At 46.0% G+C, this 25,205-nt stretch overlaps 1 protein-coding gene across 2 annotated transcripts in view; it reads right to left on the reverse strand.

Annotated features, from left to right (window-relative positions):
• MCM3AP (minichromosome maintenance complex component 3 associated protein) overlaps positions 1-25,205 on the reverse strand; it is a 622,263-nt gene that overhangs the window by 353,607 nt on the left and 243,451 nt on the right. For both annotated transcript variants that reach the window (XM_086956240.1, XM_086956239.1), the window contains exon 13: positions 12,240-12,958. In XM_086956240.1, coding sequence (XP_086812366.1) covers positions 12,240-12,958 — 719 coding nt within the window. The remainder of the gene's footprint in view (positions 1-12,239; positions 12,959-25,205) is intronic.

Here is a 25,205-nt window from a genome sequence, read left to right on the forward strand (position 1 = left end):
ATTTGCTGGTAAAATCTGCAGATGTGGGTTAAAAGGTGGAGGAGAGGGAGGTATGTAAAAGGGAGAGGAATTAGTACCCATGTCTCTTTTCTAAAGAGGTATTCCGTTTTTTGGGAAGTGTTGCTCGAAGTTTCCCAGTGTCTGGGTCAATATGCAGCTGTTTTTGCTCCGGATCCAAAGAGTCTTGTGGAGGACATTCTTTGGATGGATGTTTAGGAGGGCTACTGTGTTTTTTAGGCTTGGTGTCCTTAGGTGCGGGTTGTTTCGGCTCCGACGGCTTGGTTTTCCCCTTTTTCGGATCGGAAAGCTTTTCTTTTGGTTTTGGTTCTGAAACTTTTCGGCTCAGATGCTTTCGGTTTAGCCAGTGTTGGTTCTGAAGCTTTCGGTTCAATCAGCTCCGAAGTCTTGAGCTTGTGTGAGTCTTGTAGTCCCCAAGATGTCTCCGGTGCCGACAGCAGAGCGTCAGACTTAGCCTGGTGTTTCGGTGCTGAAGATGTAGGGTCAGAGCAATCAAATGATGGACGGAATGCTGACAATGCAAACATTCTCCCCCAGTCAAAAGATCTAGGTTAAATCCATTGTGCTTTTGCCCACTACGACACCCCAATTTGGACCCAGCCATATGCAAATCAGTCTTGACCCTGTGCCCCATGGGAACAGTCCAGCCCGAACTGCCAGGCCCTCCCTGGACCGGAACCAAGCATCCTCGGAAGATGTATCGTCGACACCTGCACTGGGTTGGCTCGATCCCGAGTTAGAGGGCTTGTCTTTATGTTCCATAGCCGGGCTCGAAGGCGGACCGTCTGAAATAGTATCACAGTGTCGACCTGAGCCCGAAGGCAAAGGTGTAAGCGGAGTCTTTGGTGTTTTTGTGGGCTATTGGGACTCGTTACTCACAGTTCGTTGACTGAGTGATGCTCGAGTCCTCTTCCATGTCTGAGTCGTCGGCTTCAGATACGGAAATGTGTCCCTCTTCTTCTTCAGCGCCTGGTTGGAATTCGGATTTGTCTTTAAAGGTATCTGCCACAGGATTAGTGCCGCGTTTCATCTGTTGCCGTCGAGCCAGACGGTCACAAATCGTTTTCTTTGATCTGAATGATAGACAGGCCTCGCAGCCGATTTCTTCGTGCTCCAGGGAGAGGCAGAGGTTACTGACCACCTGTAAGTCCGTATGTGGGAACTTAGCACCACACCCGGGATTATTTTTTAATGGAGTCAATACTATGGACTGCTGGCATGTTCGGTGAGGGTAGGCCTCACGGCCCGCATCGAAGCATCGATCGAGGTCTTTGGATGTTTTACGATGCGCGTCGAAAGGGAAACCGCAATCGAAAACAATACCATTGAGTGGTAAGGATTGCGCATTGAAAAGGTTCGAAGACTATCCCGGAGAGGCGTAATACACATCTGAACACGATGGCGGAAAAAAACAATCTGGAGATGGAGTCTATGCCCATGCGCACTATAATCCTAAGAAGGAGTCATCTACCTCGTCACCACAAAGACTTCTTCAAGACAAAAACAAAGCGCAAACATCTGAGCCCAAAACCAGATGGAGATCTATGCACAAGTATACGATCTACAGCTCACATGCCTCAAACCTATATTTTCATATGCTGAAGTATCAAGTTACTTTTCAAGATAAAACTGATGTTTTTCTTCTAAACAACATTGTAACCCCTCAGTACGGGGTCAATCAGGATTACAATGGCAAAGTTGATGTATCTGGATTTGAAAAGACCTAATTGATTCAGGTATATACAAGAAGAAGATTATACTTCCTCGAGATATGGCCACGGAAATACATCGCACTGTGGTGTAGGGTTTAATTAATGAAAATTATGGTTGCACCACAAGTTAACTTTATTCCCATCATGTTTCCTGTGCATCTCTCAGGGAATCTCTTTAAAATGTTGGATAAGTAGATCTTAAGTTTCCTGTGGTAGTCAAAAAAAAGCTAGTATCGCATTACCAAACTTCATACTTAACACTTTATGATGTATCAACCTACCAGACTTCTCCAAATAAGAAAAAGGCTTTTTGGCATACTTGAACAGCTTGTCTAATATTAAGAGCAACTTACTGGTTTCAAGAAGAAACTCCCACAGCCCCAATATGGGTATGTACAAAGAATAAACTTCTATTTCCACTAACTTCAAGCTCCTCCCTAATCACAAAGCAGATGAAACTATGCCATTCACTATGCTCAATGAAAAAAATCACAACAAACACACAAGAAACTCTAGCCCAGAAATTCAACAATGAAAAGCATAAAGCAACACATGCCTCACAAGAGTTTAATCCAAACATCCGAGAGGAGAGGTAGCTGATCTACAAAGCAGAAAAGGCCAAGAAAGGAATCTTATTAATTGGTGACCAGGATACTGAGAACTATCCTTTGCAGATTTGCAACACAAATATAAGTTGGTCAATGTGGACATCTAAACATTTCATACACTGGAATTTGTATTAACTACAATGAGAACATTCCACAGCACAGATCTACAGCAGCTACTTAAGAAGCTCATTTCTCAAGAACACCAGAAGGCCAGAATATATTAACTTCTCGCTACATGCTATATATCACCAAAACAAAAAATACAAGACAAATGGAATGGGTTTCAAAGAAAATCTAATCAACCTTTACTAGAACTGTTGACTTGGTCAAAAAGAACAAGCTACTTACCTTCAGTAATTCTCTTAATGGTGGACTCTACCTAACCACAGATGTCTCGCCTTTAGAATATCTTAAGGTGTCAGACTGAATCTGGAAGATTTTAGCATCATACTTCCCGAGTTCTGCTAGATGGGGATGTGCAACTCGGCTGTGACTTTGGTTGCCACAGAAGTGACGGCGAAGCTGTACATAAACGGCACCCTTTCCAGTCGACGTTAGTTTCTTGACTCTGCCTGCGCCCTGGGAGGCAGAGCCAAACAATATCAGACACCAAAAATGTGCAGATGTCTATACTGGGGCCACTGTAATTGGAAAAAAAAAACCACTCCACAAAACGGGGCACGGGAAGACACTAAGGAATCTGCGGTTAGATAGACTATCCCCCAGAAATAGCATTACCGAAGATAAGTAACGTATTCTTCCGATGGATATTTTTAACCACAGATCCCTCACCTTTAGATTAGATACCAAAGCAGTACCTCTAAGGTTGGTGAGTCTGCGAAATGCCCTTCTGATTAGAACTGGTTGTAAATGCAGTAGTGCTTAGTGAATCTGTGCACTGATGCCCATTGTGGCCTTACAGATGTCAAAGACAGGCATTCCCAGTGCCAGTGCAACAGTAGCTGCCTTGGCCCTAGTGGATGGCCCTCAATCCCACCAAAGTTTCCTTCTTGGTCAGTGCATAGCAAATCTTAATGCAGAGGACTATCCACCTTGACTGAGTTTTTTTCTGCACTGCCTTGCCTTTTATTGCCCTAGAGAAACCCACAAAGACGTGATCATCCCAATGGTCTTTGGAGCGTTTGATGTAAAAATGTATAGCTTCGAATCAAGGCAATTGAGTGTTTACTTCTCTTCGAAAGGGTGGGGCATGGCAAACAATGGTGGGTGAATGATGACTTACCCAACATGAAAAGCAGTTAGGTTTGAAGAAAAAGGAAGCCTTGGTACTCCGCACCACTTTGTCAAGTTAAAGGTCGTGTAGGGTGGCTGCACCAAGAGAGGTTGGAGTTCACTCATTTTGCGAGCTGAGGTCACTGAAGCTGGAAACGTATACTTCAGATACAAAAGATGTACTGGGCATCTGTGCATAGGTTCGAATTGCATGACCTGAGAGAAGTGAGGGCCAAATTAAGATCCCACTGTGGCATCAAAAAGTGTTTGGGGGAGACAAATAAGTCAAACCATTTATAAGACTCATCACAAAAGGTGATCTGGACAAGGACTGCTGGTTAGGTAAATGTATAAAGGCCAAAAGGGCTGACAAATAATCTGTAACGATGTCCACTGAAAAACCCTGCTAGGCTAAGCATAAAACAAATAAGTTTGTACCCCGGTTTGGCATCCAAAATACTGACACGTTACAGGCCATACTGTTGGATGTTTTCTTGTCCCAGCACCTGCCATAGCCAGGCTTTGCAGAAGGGTGCCTGGCAACCAGGTTTACATACACAACCTTGGGTGGAAGATTGAGTGCAGTCAACTGCGACAGCTCAATTTCCACACATGGAGGTGCAGATTGTGTATGTTCGGGTGCAGGAGCATGCTGTGCTGCTACAACAAGAGATCCCCTCAAAGATGTAGCCTGAATGGAGAACAAACGCTTGTGCCCTGAAGTTCTGTGTATAACTCTCTTCACACAATCAGGAGCCACTGGGATGACTTGTGCCTGGTCATTCCTGATCTTCAGAATTTGGGGGCAGGAAAGGTAGAGGTAAAAAGGCATACAGGAATTACATGCTCCACTGTATCTGGAATATGATCTTGCAATCCAGTTTGCAAATGTGTTGACATAGCATGTTCAACAGTGAAAACATCTAGCCAGAGTTAACCCCACTGTTGGAAAATCCTCCGTGCCAACTTCCAGTCTAACTACCATTCGTAATCCGCCAGGCACAGCCTGCTAACGTTGCCCACCCCAGTGCTCAAAGACCCTCCTCACATCCTTGGGCTTCACTATCAACGTGCCGAAGTCACACCTGACTTCTTCGCAGAGGCTCCCTTTTATTGGAACCACCCAGGATACAGTGCAGTGAAACGTTTAACATATGCAACTTATAACTGGTTGAAATTATGCCCTGTTATTAATAAAAAGAGTAAAAAAAAAAATACAAAATATGACAATGGTCACTGTCCTTTGGCATGAGGAAATAGTGGAACACACAGCCCGAACCCATTTGCTGGGGAAGGACCCTCTCTATGGCTCCTTTGGGCAAAACAGCCTGCAGTTCATGGAGCAAAATGGACAGGTACTCTTTTGAAAGATGTTTGGATGTGGGTGGAAGATGCAGAAGGTCATATAGTAGGACTAAAAACAAATCTAGAATTTATCAGGGTGATCTATTTTTAGGTCCTACAGGCCTGATCTGGCGAGAGAGATTGAGCTGGCAAAGAAGAGCTGTTCAGTTCATTCAGAACGTGAATGGGCAATAAAGAAGCATTACAATCGTGTTGTCATCTTGTCACATTTGCTATGCATTCCATGAGAGGTCAAAGATCAGCTTAAGTATTTGCTGAAATCAGATTTCCACACTGGGAGGTTTGTTGCCCCTGGTATCCCAAACACAATCGGTTTGATCCTCACCCAGGCCACAAAAGAACGCAAATCCCTAGAGCAGCCTCAAAAGGGGCGAAACTGTTGCGGAAATTGTCTCGCTGGGGTAGAAGGGTTCACGCTATGGCTTAGCTTTTTTTTGTTTTAAACGTTCCAACACAGAGTCTCGCCAAACTGGCAAGACCCATAGAAAGGCATATCCAGCAAAGAGGCTTGCACATCCCCAGAAAAGACCCTTGCTCTCAGCTATCTCTTGATCACGCTATTCCACGAGGGAGAATGCAATTTAGTGTGCTGGAAGTGTCCAAACCTCTGGCCTCCTGCAAGTCATCACCAAAGTCATGTAGAAAATATTCCCACTCTTTTCCATGTCATCTATAAGGTTGGTTAGCTCTGATCAGAGTCTGAACCGAAAAGTTATTAGAACAGTGGGGTGAGGCTGAGAGGCAAAGTCATGGTTTTTTCAGAGTCTGAATAAAATGGTGATAAGTGGGATAGTACTGCTTTGGGAGGCAACCTCTGTTGGGGTTGAGATGAATTTGGCTCTGAGTGAGATAGGATAATAGGAGCAGTGCCTTCCATTGCTGCCCGCATCAATATCAAAGGGGCTAACATGGATTTTGGTGCTGAACTGGAAGTCCGCTCTGGCATCACAGTAGCCAGTTTCAGCAGGCACAGTCTGTTCATAGGCTGTACCCACTGGTGATAACACAACAGGTGCCCCCCACGGATTCCTAGAGTCCAAGGGCATGGCAGAGGGAGCCAGAAGACTGCAAAAAATTTGCAACATGGCACTTTCAAAAAACCTCAATGTTTTGCAACATTACCGATGGACCCAAAAGTACGAGTTACTTACCTTCGGTAACGATGTATCTGGAAGAGACGATTCTAGCCGCAGATTCCTTCACGTAGAATTATCCCCAGGCATGAGACTGGATCTGGAATCTTTTTGCCACAGCATCCCTGCGAGGGGGGGGTGGCCTCTGGCGACTCTGTCCAGGCATCGTTCGCGTACGTGGCATCAGCGAGGTCACATAAGCGCCACCCCAGCGCACCTACATCAGTTTTCTTCAGAGAACTTTTCTGCACCACAACGCGGAGCCACCAGAAAAAAAACTGTGGTAGCATGGGCACAGTGTGCGAAAGAGTAGAAAAAAGAGAAAGACACCAAAAGGAACAGTGCAGCTCTGCAGTGTCCAAAGGCAGGAGCAGAAGAAGAAACAAGCAGAGCCCTGAGCAGCCACCCTGCTAGTACGTAGACAGCTTCCCCTCCCCATTCCCCCAGAGGCAAGAAACCTGCGTACAAAGTCATGACACATGTAGCAGACCTACAACACTCATTCAGAAACAAGGAAGGGGAGCCAATCCCAAAACAGACCGGAACCACCAACCTCCATGCCACCCCAGCATAGAGGAAACCCCCCCCCCCCCCCAAAGAGCAAGGGTGAGGCATGACCAGATGACCCCAACTTAGAGGTTAGCAGAGGGCCAGGACCCACAGCAGCAAGAGGAAGGGAAAGGAGGAGAGGGCAAGGATTGAAGGTAAACCTCTGCAACGGCCAGAGCAGCAGGGCACCGGAGTGCCGTAACCCCATCCACCAAAGAACCAAGAGGAGGAAATAACAGCAACAAGACGGAGCCACCATCCAAGAGCAAAAGAAATCACTCACAGAAGGCACAGCCCCTCACCGGGATGCGAGTACCGAAGACCAGCCCAAGGGTCCTCGCAAAACGGGGAGGAAGGGCGGGCCGTGAAGGAATCTGTGGCTAGAATCGTCTCTACCAGATACATCATTACCGAAGGTAAGTAACTCGTACATCTGATAGAGACTACTAGCCGCATATTCCTTCATGTAGAATAGATACCCTAGCAATACCCACGGGGAAGGAGGGACTGCGAAAGGACCCCAGCAGTCTGGACAGGACAGAGGATCCCACAGGGGACCAGACCTGCAGACCAGGGAAGTAACCTCGTCCCCTCCAGGCAAGAGAACCCCCCACAACCCAAACACCACCGACTTCAAGAGGGAGGCAGGAGGAAGTGGGAAGACTGAAGAGGCCCGTACAGTCATAACAGAGGAACCAAGGGCAAGGCCGGAGAGGCTGAAGCACCCCACTCCCCCCAGGCAACAGTGCTTCCATCCAATGCCAGGACAGGCAGAGGAACAAGAAAAAAAAGAAGCCTAAAGGGCCCAAGGAAACAAGGGAAAAGAAGGTGAGCCCACCTATAAGGGAGGCAACAGGACATCCAGAATGGCACCAATAGCCATAGCCGCCAGAAGGAAGAAGAACAGCCGGGGGGCCCAGAAAAAAACGGGAGCCGACACCTGACAAGGGATAACACAGAAGCAACCCAGCCCTCAGGACAGGAGCAAGAAGAAGAGGAAATGCCCGGACGCACCCCCACAGGGGCCGCGCACACGACATCAAGTAGCAATAGCAACATACAGAAACGCCATGGAGAACAGGCACCCGAAGGCGACCAGAACTCCCTAGCAGAGCTCAGCTATATAACAGCTACCACTACCCCACATAGGGTATGTTAACTCCCAAGACATGGGAACCCTCTTTTAAAGAACTTCCACAGCAGAGGAAAAAACAAAAGGGCCACAGGGAAAAACCTCCGGGGAAGGCTTGACAAGCAGCCCAAGCAAAGCAGAAGGGCCAAGTCTGTGCAACAACACCAGCAAAGCACACACAATGTCAACAAAGGGCCGTCCAGCCGCCAACAATGCCAAAGTCTCAAAGGAGGACTCAAATGGCCAGAGCCCTGCCAGGAACCTTTGGATGGCGGAGTCAGCCGGGGCATGGGACAACAGGCTGCCATCAAACAGAAGAACAATGAGCCGCTCCAGAATATTTTCAGGGAACACGCAGTCCTGAAGCCAAGCATGGCGACGGAGGCGACTTAGGAAGCCATGGCCCGACCCAGCACCTCAGAGATGTCCCAGAGCGGAGCGGAGAATAAAAGCTGCTAGCTCCCGGCCATCCAAAGCATGATGCCGTAAGTCCACCTGAACAGTCTCTTGGGAAGCTGCGGATCCCATAGACTCAACCCAGTCCCACAAACAAGAGGAGGCCCTAGCAAATACAAACAAGGAGTTATGGGCCCGCAAGGCAGAGCTGGTCGAGGTGAACATGTTACGCCCCAAGAGTCCAGCCAGTAGGCCTTCCAGGACGGCGGAGTCAACAGTGGCAGCAGAGAAGGAAAAGCAGTCCACAAAAGTGGACTGGCAGCAGAGGGGTGGAGGGAAAAGCACACCGGGTCACCTGGCGCAGGAAGGTGTCGCGTGCAGAAGGTGCTCTGGCACTGGATCCCCTGAGGCGGGACGCCTCCAAGCCCCCGTCAGGGAAGAAAGGAGCGAACCTTCAAAGGGAAACAAGATCTCCCTCCCATCAGAGCCCTGGCAGAGCACCTCCAAGAGATGGTCCGCCGGAAAGTGAGCAATCGGGTCACTCATACGCAGAATGCCCACAGCCGTGGACACCGCATGAGCAAAGGCCGCACCCGCCTCCGTAGGGCACCATGGTGGAGAAAGCAGCTCCTCCATGGGCAACGGCTGCAACTAAGGCGGCCATCCCCGAAGCCAAGCGGGACGGGCAAGGGCCAGACCTGGAAGTCAGAAGGAACCGAAAAATGGGGAACCTGCCGCTCCTCCAACTAACATCTCTGCCTCAGAAATGGCAGGGAGCCGCCCTTTGACGATGCCGGTGAAAAAGATACAACACGGCAGCCAGTCTCCGGGGAGGACGACACCAATATGCAGCCAGCCTCGGGAGAAGAGGAGGCGTCCGAAGACGAATCCGCAACTCAACACCTGCCTGGAGCTGTAGAGTTCGCCGCCTGAGGCAGGATGGCAACGCCATCGGCGCCGAAGGAGTCGCCGGATACGGCTCCTCTAAGCCACACCATGCCGGGAACCGAAGCGGGCCAGATCCAAAGTGGTCAGGGGGGAGGCCTCGGAATGGCGCTGACTCGACCTCCGTCGAGGTAGCTGCCGTATCTGAAGCCGTCTTCAAGGCTCATCGAGGGGAGGAGGTTGACCTGGAAAGACGCACCGAAAGTGGTTTCGTTTGGTGCGCCCGCCACGACTTCGGCTTCAACCGTTGGCACGCCTCACAATCAGTGGTGCTGTGATCCTCCCCTAAACACCACATACAAATGAGGTCAGGGTCCGTCGCCGACATAAGACGCCCATACGACGTACTAGTCTTGAAGCCCGAAGACATTCGCACACTGTTCCCCAAAAGAAGAGACAATGATGAGGAAACAGGGCCCAAAACAGGACCATAGCAAGACCGGATCCGCGTTGCACGCAGAAAAGGAAAAAACTGACGTAGACTCACTGGGGTGGGGCTTATGTCACTTCGCTGACGTCACGTACGCGAACGACGCTTGGACGGAGTCGCGTGATGCCGCCCCGCCCCTGGCGCGCAGGGATGCTGTGGCAAAAAGTTTCCGGATCCAGTCTCACGCCTGGGGATAATTCTACGTGAAGGAATCTGAAGCTAGTAGTATCTATCAGATACTCTGGTGTATCAGTTGCGGAATCAGCTCCTCAATGGTGGACCTAAAACGATATTGCGAGGCACCGTAACATCCTTGCAATTTCTCAGATTGAGAATGGCAGGACTGGGACGAATCCCATGTAGACCTCCTTTTTCTTCTGCTTCGACTTACAAGAAGACAAGGGCCACGACAAGTACCGGTCATATGAACCACTTCTAGAGTAGGAACGGATCCGCATCCTCAACTTTGAGCAGGAATTTCGAAACTTCTTTTACTGCTACGCAACATGCAGCTTCGCATTCCAGGATGCCTTAAGGTTCGTCAGGAGACACTCCTCACAGGACATAGAGTCATGCGTTGAATCTAAACACCAAAGGGACACCTTGTGGAGATCTTTCAGCCATTTGTTTGTGACAATCCCTATAAGGTTTAAACCCTATAGTTTAAGGATGGGACATAGTTTCCTTGCAAACTGAGAATATGAAAATTTTCTAAGAAAAAACTTTCAGTGATGATGACAAAGGTAGAAGTGAGCTCTGCATCCGCAGTAAACTTTGAAATTCAACATTGCTATCCAAACTCACTCCATGACTAAGGCTGTGTCAATCCACGTAGCACATTGGACACCAATTTTCACTCCAAAGGCATCCTTGGCTGAAATCAATGCCGGTACTTTAGAAACCACAAGTGACACAGAACACATGCTCTTCCCATGCAAATTTGTAAAACCACTGTGTGATGAGATAGAAGCACTAGTTTATGCCGATTGTAGGCATAATATCAACTTTGAACATTACCACAGTTACAATGTGATTCTACCCCATTAACCAACCCCTCTCTTGTATTCCAAACAGACCGATTATTAATAGGTTTATTCTCAACACTAGGCATCAAATCCGTTCAGACAAAATGGAAAAGCTTGAGGAATCTTTCGTAGCACACAGAGTACCTCGCCAGGATGAACAAACTTGACATTGTCAGCTTTCTTTTTCAATCTCTCATTTTCCCAACTATAGTAAATGCAGTAACATAAGACCCTTAATATAAAATATACTCATTATACCAAAATGGATGAATACACAATAGAGCCTATTTCTATCTTCTTCTTTACTCTCATTGATCCCCTCAACTACTCTCTCATTCTTTTCTGAATATTAAGTATTTTGAGGCAAGTAATACTAGAACGCCAATTAGGAATCAATAAAAGACCAAACACCAGAATATTAACCACAAGGTGCTGCAAATATATAAGACCGATTCTTCAAGTTGAACCAAAAGAAGTAACTGAGAACCCGTTAATTGCCTTACAATGTAATGGCCTGACTCCTAAAGGTTGCAGGCATATACCAGGTGTACATATATGCTGTTTTCTGTTTCTCATAAACTAATAAATAATTTTGGAATCATAAAAAGGTTATATTAAAAAAACAAATTTGCTTCAGCACACCGATGGTTAATGCTTCTCACAGCTTGGTAATGTCCACTTAGGAACACGGATGTTCAATTCCTATACCAGTCTATGAAATTTCATTTCATTTCTTCATCTATTACTGGTCATCTCCTACACTTCACCACCTATTGAAATCTGTACTAGCCTCCATTTATTCCCTGACGAGCTGTGATTTCAGATCCATTTATGGCCAACTTCTATTGCAGTTGATAATCATTGGTCAAATTTCTCCTAAGCTGTGAGACGTTGGAGGCTCTTCTTTCACTCAGTAGTTAAGGATCGTTATCATTTTGTGAAGAAACCGAAAGTATTCTTTCTAACATAACATTGTCATAACTAGAGCATCTATAAACAATTCTGGCTCTACTTCACTGAGCCCAAACACCACATGGCCCACAGGCATACTTCTGTCTACAAACTTCATTAACATAGTTTTGATCCTAAACACCAGCATCAGTGCAGTCATGGTTAACATCCCCTTCAAAGCGTAGCCACCACTGCTCAACATGCAACAATCAATGGTCATCTTCAGCCTCATCCGTTAAATTATCAAAACAACCATTAAATAATCAGCTGAATGAAGATCAACACTCACCTTGCCATCAGAGGTTAATCCCCCACAAAATATGAGCAGTACAAAACATTGCCTTTGTCCAATGCCAGTCAAAGACCAAATTCTGGCCAACAGGGGTGAAAAACATCAAACACTAGGAGAACAGTGATTCCAGACCCATTCTGGTCAAATAGAGATTCCTGATCACAAGCAAACCCCCTCAGGCCAGCTGCAGTCACACACTTAGCCAAGCCTAGTAAAACACACTCCTAGGTGAGTACTGGTTAACACATACCCCAAGATCACTTGATTCTAACGCAGTACCAAAGGAACCCCGTTTCAGGCAATGACCATGAAATGAAGCAAAGGCACTATATTGATGGATAGCATTAGAATGATAATATATGCAAATCATACAAGTTAAGAAAAACAGCAAAAAACAAAGAATACGACAATGAGTGAGTGTCAGAGAACGAGAAAACCTATTAGACTGACCTGATCTGTGAACTCAGGCTTAGGCTGCACAGCAGGGAGAACAGGCTGATTTGCTGTGAATGATACTGCGGCCGACTCAGAATGCACTGTGGGCCGGACAACAGACTGTGGAGCTGTGAACGCAGATGTTGCTGAAGTAGCTGGCTGAGCTACTGGCCGGACAAGAGGTGCTTGCACAGGGAATGCTGAAGGTGGCTCTGACCTGATAAGGGAAGTCTGGAATGTGAATTCGGATGCTTTTGGTGTTTTCTGTTGCACAGTTGGCCGTACATGAGGCTGTTGGAACTTGAACTCTGATGCTTTTGGTGAATCCGAAGTTACAGTTTGAACTGGTGTGGGTTGGGCAGTGAACACGGAGGAAGTCTCTGGCTGCATCCTGGGACGAACAAGAGGCTGTTGAAAAGAGAAGTCAGTTGCTTTCAGAGGCTCTGTTGGCCTAGCTAAAGGCTGGTGTAAATTGAATACAGACGATGGTGGAGGCTGTGGTTGCACGGATGGTGGGGCAAGTGGTTGCTGCAAAGTGAAAGCTGAAGGCGGCTCCGGCTGCATTGTAGAGCGTGTGAGAACCTGCCGAGGAGTGAACATTGGAACACCAGCAGGCAGAGGTGACATGGATGACAGTAGTGGCTGAGGAGCAGGTAAAGAATCAGTAAGAACCTGAGGATGGACTTTCACCAGTGGCACAGCTAGTCCCAGCCCCTTTTCTTCAGTTTGTCCACCTGTGAATGTACATGAAGAAAAATCTGAGAACACTTCCGGTGAGTGGGTAGGTAGAGGGAATGGATAGAAAATGTAAAGGAAGGGAGCAGACATCCGGACATTTTATGTGTTATAGAGTTTTAAAAAACACTCTTAGCATCAGCCAACGCATTTGAAGAATAGTTGCAGCTCTAATAATCCAGGGATACAGGGGGTAACTGGGTATATACTACTGTAGATAAGCATAATCCAAATAATTTTGGAGTGATACATTTAAAAAGTGGTAAAAAGCAGCATGACACTTAGAATGTATTAAAGTCGATCTAACACAGAGCTGGGACTGCTTTTGCAAGGACTATAACATAAGAAACCTGTTACTCAACTTCGATATGTACATAAAAGGAGCCCCAGAGCCTCAAGAATGGATTCAGAAAAGTTTGCAGATACCCAAGTGGGGTAAATAAATGAAATATCTAATTTTTATAGAAAACAGAATATTATTTTATGCACAGTTAGAAATAAGCCTTCCAGAACAGTTGCATAGACTAATTTAACAGGATTCACTGACTTTCTCAGCAATGCACAGAGACCGAATATAGTTATAGAAAATGGTACTTCTCCTGTAACATTGGTCTGCAGCTTGTAGTGCCGTAGAGTCACATGCTCCACACACTCCTGCTACCTAGTGGGGGCACAGACTTTAGCAAGTAGTTTTTGTCTGAAGAAGTCTTTGTTCATGAGATGCCTTGTGACTCATCTTTTTGTCCACAATACCACAATACACCAGAGCAAAGACTCCACTTCAGATTTTGTTTTTGCCACAAACAGGCAAGTGTGGTACATGGAGTAAGTATAGCTGAAAGTTATGGTGACAAAGTGAATTGAGCAATTGAAAAACCTCACTCTGTACATTGGCTCTCATTCCGGGAGGCAGGTAGGCGCAAACAGATAGGGGATAAAAGTTAAATTTTTCCTTTTGCTGTAGAGCATGTGTTATGCATAGAATATAAAGCAGTGCCCCCTTTTAAATGGCGGCTAGCAGGCCAAAGAGGCTAACTTGTGAAGGAAAATCCTACTTACCAGTATGCATCTGTTCTTGGCATGTAGGGCTGCTGACATTCATATCTTAGCCTAGATCGCCGCCTAGTGTTGGGTCCGGATGTTTGCACCTTGTTATCTTTGAAGAGTCTTCAAAGTATCACGAGAAAGGGGACTCCTCCCTTGGACTACAGTGCGCATGGGCATCTTCTCCATCTTCAGATTGTTTTTCGCCATTGTGGCAAAGATGGAGTATAGGAAAGTAAAAGATGTAAATATATGTAAAGAAGATAACCCTGCAGCTGTGACAGGCACCGGGGAGGAGGGTGGGCGATATGAATGTCAGCAGCCCTACATGCCAAGAACAGATGCATACTGGTAAGTAGCATTTTCTGTTCGAGGCACATGGGCTGCTGAATTCATATCTTAGCATAGACTGTATAGCAGTTTCTCCTCTAGCGGTGGTCGCCTGTGCCAGCTGCAGTGGTTTGAAAAAGAGTTTTAAAGACAGCCTGGCCCACAGCAGCTTGTTGCTTAGCTTGCATGTCAACATAGTAATGTTTAGTTAAAGTGTGTATGGTAGACCATGTAGCTGCCCTACATATGTCTTCTAGGGGACTATTTCCTAGGAAAGCCATGGATGCTCCCATTTTGCGCTTTGAGTGGGCTTTTGGGGGAACTCTTAAAGTGTGCTTTGCCTTTTGATAGCATATTTGAATGCATTTAACTATCCATCTGGCTATTCATGTCTTAGAAATGGGATTACCCTTATGTTGTGGTGAAAAGGCAACAAATAGTTGCTTTGTCTTTCTGAATGATTTAGTTCTGTCAAAGTAATATGGCAGGGCTCTTTTAACTTCTAGTGGCAATTTTATGGACTGATTGATGTGGAAAGTGTGTGTTTTTTAAACTTGAATCGCACTCCCTGGGCACTTAAAAACTGTACTTTGCACTTACCGTCATCTTCCCGCGCAGCGGATTTATCGCTACCGAGGTATACAATCTATTCCTTGACGCCATTCACGGGGATTCCCAAGGCCACTACTGTCGGCCACGCCCCTCTACCACCGTCTACTTAACGTGCTGATTGCAAGCGCGACTCTGATATAGTTTCTCCTGAGGAGGAAGCCGGGAGACCGATCGCAGGCAGTTTTTAATAATTGTTGTGAAAATTTGTGTTTTTTAAACCTGAATCGCACTCCCTGGGCACTTAAAAACTGTACTTTGCACTTACCGTCATCTTCCCGCGCAGCGGATATATCGCTGCCGCGGTATACAATCTATTCCTTGACGCCATTCACTGGGATTCCCAAGGCCACGCCCACTACTGTCGGCCTCGCCCCCTCTTTCCCTTTCACTTCCCCTATAAATTATGTGCATTTAACAGACGCGCAGCGGGCGCGCCTAAGGCAAGCCAGTCTGCGCTCGTCCGCGCCGAGACCGGGCCTAGGGCCATCCCCCCTGGTCCTTTCCCCCCTATCTTAATTAGATATACCTCCCCTCAACTATTAGCACTTAATCCTTTAGCCAACTCACCGCATCCTTTACCTCAATTTACATATACGAACCCGAAGATAGGTCCATTTAAATGTCCCGCATGTACTAATCAGATTCCCTCCATCAATACCAATAAACAGGTTCTTGCTGCTTTACTAAACGTTCGTTCACTCACCAAACATAAACTCGACATTCTAGAATTTACTGTGTCTCATAACCTCGACTTATTGTTCATCACTGAAACTTGGGGTGATGATTCGTCTGGCCCTGATTTTAAAGCAGCCCTTCCCGAAAACTACTGCGTTCACAGACTGGATAGAACCAAAAAAAAGGGTGGTGGTAAAGCCATCATCAACAGAAACGTCTATACAGTAAAAATTACAGACCTTAACTACAAAGACTGTGAAGCCTTTTCCTTTTCTATTAGCCTTTCAGGCAATCAATCCTTCACAGGCGCCTTACTTTATCGCCCCCCAGGTCCTAGACCTTGCTTCTTTAACAGTCTCAACAATCTAATTGAAGGCACAGCGGGAGCTCCTCAATATACTATCTTAGGAGATTTTAACTTTCATTTAGAATCCACTAGCGACAGTAACACGAATGCCCTTATTAGTGATCTCGCGACAGCAGGACTTCATCAGATTGTCAACCATCCGACACATATAGCTGGTCACACCCTTGATGTGATATTTACCAACAATCCCGACATTTTAATTTCCCCTCCCATTCCTCTTATCTGGACAGATCATCTAGCAGTTTGTTTTTCTATTAAAATAAAATCCTTGCTTCCTCATTGTGGACCATCTTCCCCCATTACAACACGAGACTGGAAAAACATCGATATGGAGCGGCTTACATCCATGTTGACAGAGGGCTTTAATACTATGGAACAAGATCCATCATTGGCCTCCAGCAATTACCTTGACACTTTGGACATAGCTTGCTCCAAAATGGCACCTTTTACAACCTCTCAACGTAACAGAAAATCCCCTTCTGCTCCTTGGTTCACTGACTCCCTACGTCTACAAAGACAACATTGTAGGAATTTGGAGAGGCACTGGCGCAAGCATTATAATCCTATAGATAAGATCGCATATAAAGGCGCCTTATCTACTTACAAAAATCTCATAACCTCGGAAAAGACTGTTTACTATACTTCTCAAATCAACCAAGCTCAAAACTCTGCAAGAAAACTTTTTCAAGTGGTCAATCATCTTTCGAATCCCTCTGCCTCCCCTCCTGACACGTCTCAGGTCCTCTGCAATTCTCTTGCAGATTTTTTTACGGACAAAGTTACAACCATCTTTTCAGCCTTTGTTCATAAGTCCTCTTTGATCAGTATATCTAAACAATCGTCAGCCATTAATGCTCCATCCTTCTGTAACTTCACTTCTGTTTCGGAGGAACAAATCTCCCACCTAATCTCCAGTACTAAATCAGGATCACCTATGGACCCATGTCCACCTTCTATTCTTAATTAAATTCCGGAGGCCATTTCCCCTGCTTTAACCAACATTTGTAATATCATGTTCACTACTGGCTCTTATCCCACTGTTTGGAAAAAGGCCATCATTAAGCCTCTTTTGAAAAAACCAACTCTCGACCCCTCCTCCCCATCCAGCTATAGACCTATATAGCATGCCTTCCCTTCCCTGCTAAGATATTCGAAAAGGTCATGAACATACAACTCTCCAAATTCATTGACGAAAACAATCTGCTGGATGATACCCAATTTGGATTTAGGCAGGGACATGGAACCGAAACAGCCTTAATAAAAGCAGGGGATGAAATTAGGATGACATTGGATAAAGGAGGTGCAGCAATTTTAATATCGCTCGATTTATCTGCAGCTTTCGACACGGTCGATCATGCTATATTGATCGACCGTGTCTCAACAATCGGCATTCAGAAGAAGGCCAAAGATCTTCTTACTTCCTTTTTGACAAATCGTTCACAGGCCGTAAAACTAGGTTCTTTTACATCTCACACAGTTTCCCTTCCATGCGGAGTACCACAGGGTTCCTCGCTAAGTCCGACCTTATCTAATATCTATGTCTCGGACTTGGCGAGGGTAATCAAATCCTATGGCATTCATCTTACCACCTATGCCGATGACACCCAACGGGTCCTATCTGTTCATAACGATGGACCTACAGTTGCGGCAAATTTTCAGGAGGGAATGCTCGCTATCAGTTCCTGGATGTCATTAAACTGTCTTAAACTGAACTCTGAAAAGACAGAGGTTATGACATTCGGGAAACTGGAACCTGCATGGTCTCCCCGATGGTGGCCTGATGAGATGGGACCACCACCAGTACCTGTCACCAAGGTTCGGAACCTTGGAGTGATCTTTGACGATAGATTGCTTTTCCACCACCACGTCAACTCGGTAGTCTCTACCTCCTTCTTCATATTGAAGAAGATCAAGAAGCTCCTTCCATATCTTCCCACTTCAGCGGGTAAAACTTTGATAAGTACCCTCGTCTTTGCCAGAACCGATTACTGCAATGCCCTTCTCCTCAATGCACAAGAAAACGTCCTTAAAAAGCTTCAATTAGTACAGAATGCCTCAGCCAGAATCTTACTGGGCATTCCGAAGTTCTCTTCCATCACCACGTACCTTCGACAGCTTCACTGGCTTCCTGTCAAAAGCCGCACAAAATTTAAGGCACTGTGAATTGCATACAAATTTATCAACAACTTAGGACCACAGTTTCTCAAAGATGCCCTTCATACCACAGAACTCTTCGTTCATCTTCGGCAAAATTGCTTTATGTCCAACGCACAAGGAAAGCCAAATGGGGTGACAGATGTTTTGTGATTTCCACAGCCAGACTATGGAATTCACTCCCTCTTACCATCAAAACGGCACCAAACCTCCTTAGTTTTAGGAAGAGACTAAAAACTTGGCTGTTCCCATATTAAACTCTGCCATAGCCATCATCTGTTCAGTTAAGCGCAGAGACACCCCTGGGTATTTGTGCGCTCTAAAAATTGCCAAAACATAAACATAAACAGATAACGTTTGGCATAAATTTAGGGTTTGTAACTAGCACAACCTTATTGTGGTGTATTTGCATGAAGGGTTCCTGAATGGTTAGTGCTTGTAGCTCACTCACTCGCCTGAGGGAGGTAATGGCAATTAAAAACGCCACCTTCCATGTTAAGAATTGTAGTTCACATGAATGAAGTGGTTCGAAGGGTGGTCCCATGAGTCTGGTAAGTACTATGTTTAAATTCCAGACTGGTGAAGGTGGATGCTTTGGAGGGATAATTCTTTTAAGTCCTTCCATAAAAGCTTTGATAGGTGGTTTTCTGAATAGGAACACATGTTGTCTGTTTCGAAGATATGCTGCTATAGCAGCAAGGTGTAGCCTTATGGATGAGTATGCTAGATTACATCTTTGAAGATGTAGCATGTAACAGATTATGTTTTGGATGGAGGCATCTAATGGATTGATTTGGTTATTATTACAATAAATTACAAATCTTTTCCATTTAGCTGTGTAGCATGCTCTGGTAGTGGGACGCCTTGCTTCTTTGATAATGTTCATGCAGTCTGGAGGCAAGTTAAGATATTAGAACTCTAAGACTTCAGGAGCCAGATCGCTAGGTTCATCTGATTGAGATCTGGGTGCCGGATTTCTCCATGGTTCTGTGTTAGCAATTGTGGCAAAAGGCGCAGTCTTTGGTGAGGAACTACTGAGAGTTCTAGGAACGTCGTGTACCATGGCTGTCTTGCCCATGTGGGAGCAACCAGGATCATTGTGAGCGACTGTTGCCTTAGTTTGCATGCCACTAATGGAATCAGTCGGGTTGGTGGAAAAGCGTACGCAAATCTGCCTGACCAGGTCATCCATATCGCATTGCCTTGTGACAACGGGTGTGGGAACCTGGCGGCAAAGGACGGGCATTTTGAGTTTCCTTTTGTGGCAAACAGATCTATTTCTGGATGTCCCCACTTTTGGAAGAATGGTTGTAGAACTTGAGGGGGAATCTCCCATTCGTGTATTTGTTGACTGTGTCGGCTTAGTAGATCTGCTATGTGATTGTCTATCTCTGGGAGGTGTTGTGCCAGGAGAAACATGTTCTTTGGAATTGCCCACCTCCATATGCTCTGTGCTAGGTGAGATAGCTGCAGAGAGTGTGTCCCTCCCTGTTTTTGGATGTAGTACATGGCTGTCATGTTGTCCGTCCGGATTAACACAGCCTTGTTGCGCAAGTATTTCTGAAAGGCTTTCATTGCTAGAAATACTGCTAGTAACTCTAAGTGGTTTATATGTAGTGTCTTTTGCTTCACTGTCCAGAGACCTTGGACTGTGTATTGAAGGAGATGGGCTCCCCAACCAGTCAGTGATGCGTCCGCTGTTAATACTACTTGTGGAACTGGCTCTTGGAACAGTCGCCCCTTGGAAAGGTTTTGTGGGTTCCACCACTGCAGAGAGTTGTAAGTGCGACTGTCTACCAACACTAGGTCTTTTAGTTGTCCTTGAGCTTGGTTCCACTGCCGTGCTAGGCATTCCTGTAAGGGACGCATTTGAAGCAGAGTATGAGGGACAATGAATATGCAGGAGGCCATCATGCCTGTAAGCTGCATGAACACTCGAGCTGGCAGGGAGTGTTGTGACTGAAATCTTTGAATGAGAGATTGTATGTTGGCTATCCTGGCTGGATTTGGATATGCCTTCGCCACTGAGGTATTTATTGTTGCTCCCAGATATTGTTGTATGTGGGAAGGTTGCAGATGTGATTTTGGGTAATTTATGGAAAATCCTAGACTGTGCAGTAGCTGTATTGTCTGCGACATATGGCTTGCACACTGTGCCTATGAGTTGGCTTTTATGAGCCAATCGTCGAGGTAGGGGAACACATGGATGTGTTGTCTTCTTAGGTTTGCTGCTACTACTGCTAGGCATCTTGTAAAAACCCTTGGTGCTGCAGTTACCCAGAAGAGGAGAACTTTGAATTGATAGTGGTGACCTTCTATTGTGAACCGGAGGTATTTCCTGTGAGCTGGATGTATAGGGATGTGAAAGTATGTTTTGAGGTCTAATGTAGCAAGGAAGTCGCCTTGCTGGAGTAGTGGGAGTACTTGTTGTTGAGTGATCATATGGAAATGCTCTGAGAGTATGTATTGGTTCAGAGGTTTGAGGTCCAATATTGGTCTGAGGGATCCGTCCTTTTTGGGAATGAGGAAGTATAGAGAGTATACTCCTGTCCCTTGATGTTGAAAAGATACTGGCTCTATGGCACCCTTTTCCAGCATGGATAGCACCTCATGTTGTAACAGCGTGATGTGTTCTTTGGACATTGGACAGTGTTTGGGCGGTATGTTGGGTGGAGTAGAAGAGAGTTCCAGGCAGTAACCATACTGGATAATTTGTCTCACCCACCTATCTGTCGTAATGGCATTCCAGACTGGTAGGAATTGTGTTAGTCTGCCTCCGACTGGTGTTAAGTGGTCTGGAGGGAGTGTGAACAAGTCACTGTTTGTTGGGGTTGGAGGCTCTGGTGCTATTACCACCACGTCCTCTGCCCTTGTTATTTTTCCCTCTATAACCTCCTCTGTTGGAGCCTTTATTAAGGGTGCCTTGTGTAGTACTTTTAAATGATGAAGAGGTTTGGGATGTGTTGCCTATGCCTGCGCCTCGAAAAGAGGAGCGACGAAAGGAGCATGTTGAAATTGAAGTGCACCCATGGAATTAGCGGTGTCAGTATCTTTTTTCATCTTTTCTAAGATGGTATCAAGTGCAGGGCCAAACAAAGAATCCTAGTTAATGGGTTGATTGAGTATGGTAGATTGCACCTCATTTTTAAAACCCGAGATGCGGATCCAGGCATGCCGGCGTATCAACACACTAGTGTTGACAGACCTAGCGGCTGTATCGGCTGCATCAAGGGCGCATTTTATGGATGCGTTAGTGATGAATTTCCCTTCCTTTATTAGGTCATTAGCTTTTGATTTATAGGGTTCGGGTAGGTGTTGTAATAATCTCTCCAGTTCCTCATAGTATGCTCTGTCATAGCGTGCTAGGAGAGCTTGCGTATTGGCAATTCTCCAGGTATTTGCTGCCTGAGAAGCCACTCTTTTCCCTGAGGCTTCTAAGATTTTTGACTCCTTGTCAGGAGGGGGGCATCACCTGTTTGCGAATTTGCCTTTTTCCTAGCATTAGAAACAACTAGAGAGTCTAGTGGTAACTGAGACTTCATATAAGAGGTGTCTGTAGGGGCTGGTTTATATTTCTTTTCAATTCTTGGATTGAGGACATGCGCTCTGGCTGGGTTTTTAAAGATGTCTGGTGCATGCTTTAGTACTCCCTTTAGCATAGGGAGTATACGTACACTTTTCTCTGATGTTGGGAAGGTGTTATATATGAAATTCTCCTCTACAGGGTCAGTGTGCATGCTTACGCCTTGATACTGAGCTGCTCTGTCAACTAACTGGTTAAAGGCGACAGTGTCGTCAGTAGGAGATGGCTTTGTGGGGTATGTCGAGGGATCGGGTATGGGTTGTGGATCATATGGGTCATCAGGGTCATTCTGATTGTCCCATGTCTGATCCTGGTTTTTTTGATCATCAGGGTCTTCACTCATGTCTCCTCCCTCATCATAGTGTGGAGGTGTAGGAGAATATGGAACATATGGCATGTTAGGAGTGAAAGGAGGAGCGTGAAAGGTCTAGAAGGGGATGTCCTAAAGTCCTTTTTCTTAGGAGGAACGGGAGAAGGAGCCTCAGTGTTCAGTCTTCTCTTGTTCTTATTGTGAACTGCTATATGTCCTGTATCAGGTTCTATATACAGTCTATTTTGGTCTGAGCTCACTGGATCAGGCTGAAATCTCTTCTTCCACTGTCCGTGGCTTCGGCGCCGATGTTTTTGGATCGGTCGCTTGTTTGATTTTTTTTTTCTGTTGAGCTTTTTTCGGCTCGATGTCCTTTGTCGGCTCGACAGTTCTTTTCGGCTCGACGGCCTTGTTCGACTCGACGGCCTTCTTCGGTTCGACGGCTCGATGTGTTTTTTTTTCGGCTCTACGACTTTTTTCTGTTTTTACTGCCTTTTTCGGTTCGACGGCCTTCTTAGGCTCAGTGGCAGTCTTCGGATCGACGACTTTCTATGGATCGATTCCTTTTTTCGGGTTGATTACCTTTTTCGGGTCGACGGTTTCCTTTGGATCGACTACCTTCTTTGGGTCGACAGTCTTCTTTGGATCGACTACCTTCTTCGGGTCGACGGTCTTTTTCGGATCGACGCCCTTCTTTGGTTCGACAGCCTTTTTCAGACCGACTACTTTTTTTATGTCGGTGCCCGTTCTTGGCTCTGCGGCCGTTTTTGAGTTGATGGCCTTTTTGGTAAGTGTTTTGCCCGGTCCCGGGGTGTCGGAAGGCTTGGGTATTGTCTTCGGAGCCGAACCGGAAGGCGGGCTTCTGAAGAGGTGTTTCGGTCGCGGCTAAGGCTTTTAGGCGATGCTTTGACCGGAGCCTTGTCTGGAGGTGGAGGCAGGGAAAGGGCTTTGGTACTCACGGTTTGCCCCGGTGGGATGCCGTCATCGGAGTCCGACTGGTCTTCTACTGCGACTAGTTCTAGGTCGGAGTCCGCTGCCTCTGGGAGTTCATGTTAGTCATCAAAAATGTTTTCCGGTTCAGGTGCCTGTCGCTGCATCTCTTGTCGAGCAGCTCTTCGGTTCCGGATAGTTTTCTTCGCCCGGAACTGAGCACAAGCTGGAAAAGTTTTCTTCGTTGTGCTCCGGAGATAGGCACCTGTTGCATACTGTATGCTTGTCGCTATGTGGAAACTTGGATCGACATTGTGGGCATCTTTTGAACAGGGTCCTTTCCATCGGCAGGAGGCCCATGTGGCGTCAAAAAGGCCCAACAGCCAGCGTCGACTACCAGAGATTGATGGAAAGAGTTGTCGAGTCGAGGGATACCGAGTGGAAACAATACCGTCGAAAGTATAAGGTTTTTGGCCTTAGAAAGTTGGAAAACTTTGGTCCCGAAGTTGGAGTTGTCAAAGTGCATCCAAACCCAATGGCGGAGAAAAACAATCTGAAGATGGAGAAAATGCTCATGCACACTGTAGTCCAGGGGAGGAGTCACCTATCTTGTGATACCTCGAAGACTCTTCCAAGATAACAAGGTGCAAACATCCGGACCCAACACTAGGCGGCGATCTATGCTAAGATATGAATTCAGCAGCACACATGCCTCGAACACAAGGTTCCAAGTCTTTTTTTGGCCAACATGAAGCTCTCGACGGGCTTGAATATCCACATAAATATGGTTTAGAGTATGTGGGTGGTGTTGACCAATTACTGCTTTCCACATGTCTATGTCATGCCCCCAATGACATTAGTAGTTTCTCTATCTTTAAGGCTCTCTCAGAGGAGCAACTGGTAAAACTCATTCCACCTAATAAATCTGGGGCACTTCAAGACCCCTGTCCCCTAAGATAATGCACTTAATTCCTGCACAAGTGGCACAATATCCTGGCCATATACTGAATCCCATGCTGGTGGGAAGAAAGTTCCCAACACACTGGAAACATGCCTCCATTCAGCCTCTGCTAAAGAAGGGCAACTTGAATGCATTGGATCCTAATAACTACCGCCCGATTTCAAGGCTCCCTTTTACTGCCAAGCTGGTGGAGAAAGTTATGAATCAGTAAGATTTAGTACTTCGAGGATAATCTGCTTCTGGATGATACTCAACACGGTTTCAGAAAAAAACGAATCACAGAGTCGGCTTTGGTAACAGCTACTGAAGAGATTCAGGAAGTGCTGGACAGGTTTGAGCTTTCCGCGGTCTCTGACACGGTTAGCCACGATACTCTAGTGGACCGTATGTGCAGCCTAGGGATTGAGGATGCAGCATTAGATCTTCTCAAATTATCCGCGTACTGGTTCTTACAAAGATAGATTACTGTAACAGTCTCTATCTCAATCTCGCAGTAGGTCTTGTAAAGAGGCTCCAGACTTTGCAAAACAAGGCTGCCCGATTCCTCCTCAAAATTCCCACACAGGAATCGGCAAGAGGAGCCATCAGGAAACTGCACTGGCTGCCGGTTAAACAATACTGCACATTTAAGGCTCTGTGTCTGGCCTATAAAGCACTGCATGGACTGGGACCTGACCATTTCAGACAGGAACTAGAAAGGTACATCCCAGCCAGGACACTACGCTCAGGCACCGCAATTAATTTGATTGTTTCTTCCTTCAGGAGAAACAACTGGAGTGGAAAGAGCTTCTTAAGGGCCACAGCAGTGCCTTGGAACAGTCTCCCAATGACACAAAGTTGCTCCCTCCCTACTCACTTTCAGAAAAGCCCTAAAGACCTGGTTGTTCCCTCAGGAGACTTAAAGGCACCTGATCCAAGCTAAATCTGATGAGGTAATCTAATTCAGCAACTTTCATCAGTTCCTACAGCGCTAAGACGCCTAATGGCATTAGTTGCGCTTTACAAATTGTAAAAAGCCTACTAACAGTATTTTCTAGTGGAGACACAAAACATGAGAAGTCTTGCCTTTACGTAGCAGACAGGTATACATTTGACTTTCCACTTTGCTAAAGCAAATTATGAAATGAGATTTCTCAATTGTGGGTTAGCAAATGTGACAAAGAGCTGTTTTGTTTTGCGGATGAACTTGTCAGTTAGTGTAAGACATTAGTGCCCCAATGTCTAATGCATGAAGTGCTCTTTCCATCACTGTCTGTGGGTATGGTAAGAAACTTTGTAGC

This window comes from Lissotriton vulgaris, chromosome 2_1, assembly GCF_964263255.1.
Source record: "Lissotriton vulgaris chromosome 2_1, aLisVul1.2, whole genome shotgun sequence".
Lineage (NCBI taxonomy): Eukaryota > Metazoa > Chordata > Amphibia > Caudata > Salamandridae > Lissotriton > Lissotriton vulgaris.